The 7,073-nt window shown below is 34.5% G+C and overlaps 1 protein-coding gene across 1 annotated transcript in view; it reads right to left on the bottom strand.

The window, feature by feature from the left end:
- SEPT14 (septin 14) overlaps window positions 1-7,073 on the bottom strand; it is a 49,718-nt gene that overhangs the window by 23,716 nt on the left and 18,929 nt on the right. Inside the window, exon 4 of the mRNA XM_012807851.1 lies at window positions 5,862-6,048. Coding sequence (XP_012663305.1) covers window positions 5,862-6,048 — 187 coding nt within the window. The remainder of the gene's footprint in view (window positions 1-5,861; window positions 6,049-7,073) is intronic.

Here is a 7,073-nt window from a genome sequence, read left to right as displayed (position 1 = left end):
AAAAAAAAAAAAAAAATATTTTCCAAAATTATCAACACTTTTGCATATGCATCTTTTATCAGAATGCAGGTTTTAGGAGTTTCAATCTTATTTGTCTTTTAAAAATCTCTTATATCGTCATACATGTGTAATTAGTAAAGGAAAAGTAGTCAGATAAAGTAGGCTACTTAATTTAGTATCAATCTGATTTCTTACTAAACTGAATGATAGAAGTCAGAATGAGAGACCCTCCATCAAAATTTTAAAAGAAGTGAATTTTGTCATTCAACCTTCTACATCACCTTCTCCATAAATCAAACTTAATTAATGTCCCATTTTCATGTACCATTGGAGATAGATTTGTTTCTCAAAGATCACCTAAAAAGAATATAGTTTTTTAATATCATATTTTAAAGACTATTTTAGGTGTTTGTGTGTTATAAGGACCTTGAAAACAAATATACTTACTTGTAATTTGTAAAATTAGAATTTTCCACATTTGAAGTTGAACATTTGCATATTTGATATTGAATTTTTACCCATAAACTTTTTTCCTAGTGCTACAACATTTCCATGCATTTGCATTGAAATAATTAAACTTTAACAAAAAATAATATGCAGAATTCTAAAATGTTTTATTGCTGTTAAGATATCTTATTAAATCACAGCTACATAATGACAAGATCTGTAATGTGGTAGGAACGCATATAAGTTTTAAGTAGATTGCATATTTAAAAAAATTCTTGGACAGGGTGGTGCCTATGGCTCAGTGAGTAGGGCCCCTGGCTTCGGCCAAACTGCAACAAAAAAATAGCCAGCGGTTGTGGTGGGCGCCTAAAGTTCCAGCTACTCGGGAGGCTGAGGCAAGAGAATCACCTAAGCCCAGCCAACACACTGAATGGGGAAAAATTTAAAAGATTTCCCTAAAAACTGGTATAAGACAAGGGTGCCCACTATCATAACTGGTATTCAAGATAGTGCTAGAATTCCTAGCCAGAGCAATCAGGCAAGAGAAAGAAATAAAGGGTGTCCAACTCAGAAAAGAGGAGGTCAAACTATCACTTTTTGGTGACAACATGATGTTGTATCTAGTAAACCCCAAAGTCTCTGCCAAGACACTCTTGGAATTGATAAATTCAGAAAAGCCTCAGATTACAAAATCTATGTACACAATTAGTAATTTTTATATATACCAACAATAGTCAAATTGAGAATCAAATCAAAGACTTAATACCATTCACAATAGATACAAAGAAAATAAAATACCTAGGAGTATATTTAATTAAGGAGGTGAAAGATAAAACAGGAAAGAAACTGTTGACATAAACAAATGGAGAAATGTATCATGCTCATGGATCAATAGTATCAATATGGCTAAAATGTCAATACTATCTGAAGTGATTTACAGATTCAATGCAATTTCCATCAAAATACCAATGGTACATTCCTCAGCACTAGAAAAAATAGTTCTATGCTTTGGAACCAGAAAAGAGCCTGAATAGCCAATGCAATACTAAGCAAAAAGAACAAAACTGGAGGCATCACATTATCAGACTTCAAAGTATACTATAACCTGGTAGTATAGTACAGTACAATATTGGTACAAAAACGGAGACATAGACCAATGAAAGGGAATAGAGAACCCAGATGTAAACCTTATACCTGTGGCCAATTGACCACTGACAAAGCAGATAATAACATACACTGAGAAAAGAAGCCCTATTCAATAAACAGTGCTGGGAAAATTAGATAGTCACATGCAGAAGAATGAAAAAGGAACCCTGTCTCTCACCACGGACAAAAATTAATTCAAGATGGATAAAAGACTTAAATGTAAGGGATGGAAACATAAGAATTCTAGAAGAAAATGTAAGAAAAACCATTGCAGTATAAGCTAAGAATTTATGACTAAGACCCCAATTGCAATTACAGCAACAACAAAAACAAATCAATGAGACTTGATTAAATCAATCTAAATGCGTCTGTACAACTAAGGAAAAAATCAAAAGAGCAAATAAACAACCTACAGAAGGGGGAAAATATTCACATTCTACACATCTGATAAAGGGTGATTATCCAGAATCTACAAAGAACTAAAACAAACCTATAGGAAATAAACTAACAACCCTCTGAAAACATGGGCCAAATGTTGACAAATGGCCAACAACCACATAGAAAAAATACTCAGCATCACTAATCATCAGGGAAATGCAAATTAAAACCACAGTGAGATGTCATCGTATTCCTGTTAAAATGGCTTTTATTTTTGCCCCCCTCCAAAAGATACTATTGTGGATGCAGAGAGAAAGGAATACTTATACACTATTGTCGTGACTACAAATTAGTACAACCTCCATAGAAAACTACATGGAGATTTCTCCAAGAATTAAAAGTAGACCTACAATTTAATGCAGCCATTCCACTACTGGGTATCTACCAAAGGAAAAGAAGTCATCTTATCAAAAAGACACCTGTACGCCAATGTTTACTGAAGCCAATTCACGATTGCAAAAATGTGTAATCAACCCAGTGCCCATCAAATCATGAGTGGATTAACGAAATGTGGTATATCTATACCATGGAGTACTACTCAGTTATAAAAAAGGATGAATTAATGCCTTTTGCAGCAATTTAGAAACTGGAGACAATGATCTTAAGTGATGTATCTCAAAAGTGGAAAAACAAACATCACCCGCACTCTCTAATATATTGGAACCAACTGATGGGCACACATGTGGGAGAGTAAAAGTCATTTACTCCCACAGACCGGAGTAAAAGTCACTGTAAATCAAGCAGGGGGGAGGAGCAGCAGGGGGGAGGAGCAGCAGGGGGGAGGCAAAAACCCGCCTTATGGGTACAGTGAACACTATTTTGGTTATTGGCACATTTATGGCCCTGACTCACTCTATGTAACAAAACATCTCTGTCCCCCTAACTTTTGAAATTAAATACCCCCCCAAATGTTTTTTTTTTTTTTTTGAGACGGAGCCTCAAGCTATCCCCCTGGGTAGAGTGCCATGGCATCACGCTCACAGCGACCTCCAACTCCTGGGCTCAAGCGAGTCTCCTGCCTCAGCCTCCCAAGTAGCTGGGACCACAGGCGCCCGCCACAGCGCCGGCCATTTTTTTTGGTTGCAGCCCTCATTGTTGTTTGGCGGGCCCGGGCTGGGGATTCAAACCCGCCACCTTAGGTGTAGGTGGCTGGCGCCTTAGCCGATTGAGCCACAGGCGCCGAGCCGCAAATGGAAGTTTTACATGTCAACAATACATTAGGTGTTCAGGTTTGAAAGGGTAAGGACTTATTGTAGGAGAACCGAACAACGTGAAGGAGAAGAAAGGCAGCAGATACACACACACTCTCGCCCACCTCTATGCAATGGTCCTTGCTAAAATGAGAGGTTTTCTATATGTAAAAATAGCTTAATGATCACAGGTGACTATAAAATTAAAACTGTGTGTTCCAGACACACAGTTTAGTACATCGAATGTACGACTAATTAAGAACTTGAAGCAGATTTCAATTTTACTAGAAATCGAATTTCTTTCAACTACTTAACAACATAGGAGATTAAGTACCAAGTTTCTTTTCAGCTAGAACCATATAAAGCAAAGTTGGGACGCTTTGATAAAAGGAACCCAACTTTAGAACTCATTCTCTCTTCAATGAAGTTAAAGACAGCGTATTTTATCATGGATGAGTGTAGAAAAGAATCTGATAATTTGACTATGTCTTACATTGGCCCTCTATTTAAGTTTTATGTATAATTATTTCAGACTCACAATTAAAGCTTCATAATTGTTCCAGAGTCACATAGCCAGCAAGTGGTAGGGCCAGGTTTTGAAAGCAGATCGCTTGAACCCACTGCCCATGCTTTTAATTACAGAAATCTCAAAAGTTTGTTGTGAGGTCACAGAAAGCTAACAAGTGATATAGCAAATATTCAAAACCTGCTTCCACTGACAGGAAATCCTGTGACTTTTCCATATACAAGATTACAATTCCTTTTGTATAGATAACATAAGCTTCCTGTTCTGGTTTTTATATACATTCAATAGAATGTCTTCTATACTATAAAACTAAATTATGAAAAACTACTGAATGATTAGAAAAATTAAACAAATGAATGGGGCCTTACATAAATTTCATCAAGATTTTTCTAAAGTCATTGGATTGAACTAGACAGTTGAAAGAAGGGCCGTGTGTGTTCCAAACATCTGCTAGAAAAAAATCATGTTTTCTTGGCTGCTTCTTTACACCAAGCACTAGCTTCCCACATGCTCTTGCATTCTGAATCCTCCTTGATAGGATTTGTAGCCAAGATCACCAAAGCTTTATGTTCCTTATCTTCAGTCATACTAGTCAAACATTAATGGGATTATTTTATTGTACCATATAGTAAAATCAGTTTCAACAATACCAGTGTCTTCCATGATCTGTAATTTCATTTTCCACAGTTTAAGTTACTTGTAATCAACATGAATTCAAAATCATAAAATGGAAAATTCCAGAAATAAATAATTCATAAGTTTTAAATTATACGTCATTCTAAATATTGTGATGGAATTTCCTACTGTCCCACTCCCTCTCACCCCGGATATGAATCTTCCCAGTGTCTCATCATGTGGGCATTATATTTTCTCACATAATCACAAAAAGAAGAGTACCGCATGATATTTTGAGAGGTTGATGGAGAGAACGTTCATATAACTATTATTATTGTATATTGTTAAAATTTTTCTATTTTATATGAGTTATGTTAATTTCTCACTGTGTCTAATTTATAAATCAAACTTATCATAGAGACGTATGTATAGAAAAAACATAGCACGTATAGGGTTCAGTACCATCCAGCATTTCAAGTATCCACTATGGGTAACTTATCACCTGAGGACAAATGGAGACTACTGTATAGCACATAACCATATCTAAATTATCACTGAATCACAGAAAAAATAGCAAAATTTTATTTCAGTGTTTTTATCTGTACTTCACTTTCTAACCTGATGTATTTTTATTACATTTCTCTGGAAAGTAAGTCAAGGCTGAAATATATCAATTTCTGAATTGTGTCCCTCCAAATTGTATATGTGAACTATAAACCCCTAGTACCTCAGAATCTGACTTTAAAAAGGGGATTAAATTAATGTGAGTCTGTTAAGGTGGAGCCTCATATAATCTGATTGATGTCCTTATAAGAAGGCAAAACTTGAACACACAAAGAGATACCAGAGGAAATACCATGTGAGAAAACAAAGACAGGGGAGCCATCAGCTAGATAAAAATAGAGGCTTCAGAAGAAAGCAGGCCTGCCAATACCTTGATCTTGGACTTTCAGCCTCCAAGACTGAAAAAATAAACTTCTATTATTTGAACCACCCAGTCTGTGGCATATTGCTATGGTAATCCTAGCAAAATAATGCAAATACTTTAAAAATTAATAGAAATATTAATTATAATACATATATACACATATTACAAAATAACAGGTACAGTCATGTACCACATAATGACATTTAAGTAAATGATAGACCATGTATATAATGGTGGTCCCATAAGATTGTGACACTAAACATTTTCTCTGTCTAGATACACAGATACCATTGTGTTACAGTTGTCTACAGTATTCAGTATAGTAACATTCCGTACAGGTTTGTAGAGTAAAGAGCTATTCCATAAAAGGATATAGGCTAGGTGTGTAGTAAGCTATATCTTCTAGGTTTGTGCAAGTATACTCTAAGATGTTTCCACATGATGAAATCACTTAAGGATATATTTCTCAGAAAAACTCCTGCCATTGCACTCATATGTAAATGCTGTCAAAATGTTATTAACTCAAAATTAACATTAAATATTGAAAGGCTGATGTGTTTACTAAACATACCCTACTGTCAATGTTCTTCATTGTTAACAGATCCAGGGACTTCAGAGAATGTCCGGTCGGTGAAATGAAGTAAAGGCACACATGGACTCGAGAATCGTGGTACTCAAAAAAGGAACGTTTAATCTTCAGCTCTTCTTGAAGGTAGGCCTCAAATTGAGCATCAATGTACTCAATGATTGGTTTGTAGCTAAAAAAGATTATTTAAACATTTAGCATAACATATTAATAAGATCTGGTCATCTTTTTCACCACTTAATATTCATTATATGTACTAAACAGTTCGCCATAGTGATAAAAGTGTGCATAAGATGTCCGTACAAAGATCATAATTTCATAATAAGGCCCGCGCTTTACTCCATGGAAATGTAACATGTTAACATAAAGGAAATATATGAAAGGTGTACAAAAACTATCTCTATGCTTGTTTTAGCATTCTCGTAGATCTAAAATTATCTTAAAATTAGAAGTTTTAAATATGAGGATATTAAAAGGGCCAAGGAACTAACTGAATGTTAACCAAAACTCTTACCAAAGACTGAGACTGGAAAATTCTCAGCAACAAAATTAATTTCTATGATATTATATTATAACTCATAAAGTAAATATCCATTAGTCTAACTGATATATAAATAATGGACTGAATGAATATATTGCTGGGAAAGAAATAAACTCTGCATTAGATAAAAATTTCAAATATAAATATAGAAGAGATGAGAAAAATACAAATTTGACATTAGAGCATCAGAGTGACAATTGTTAGAAGCAAAATCCAAAATAGATGCTTTAAAATGGACAACAGTTTAAGGAGAAATAGGATATTTGCCCAGTCTCAAAGAAAAATATCACTCTCTAAGATGTCTATTCATTACAAAACAAAAATTATAATGTTATAGTGGAGATGATAGATCAAGTTTATCATCACTCGTAATAAGATACATCCACATCATGTACCTCCTATTATGATATGCTGAGTAAAGTAAACCAGCTTTGTAGTGTTCTTGCCAAATTCACAGTCTCAATATAATTATGAGAAAGTATTAGGAAAACCCAAATTTAAAAACATTCTACAAAATAACTGGCCAGTGCTTAAAATATTTAAAAATCATAAAAGGTAAAGACTGGGAAACTATCACAAATTAAATTGGACTAAAGAGACATGACAAATAAATGAAAAGTATGATCCTATATTGGATTTTGGAACCAAAAAAGTCA

The sequence above is a fragment of the Otolemur garnettii genome, unplaced genomic scaffold (assembly GCF_000181295.1).
Source record: "Otolemur garnettii isolate 467f Iridium unplaced genomic scaffold, OtoGar3 scaffold00077, whole genome shotgun sequence".
In the NCBI taxonomy this organism is placed as follows: domain Eukaryota; kingdom Metazoa; phylum Chordata; class Mammalia; order Primates; family Galagidae; genus Otolemur; species Otolemur garnettii.
This window is presented reverse-complemented; position numbering and strand designations above follow the sequence as displayed.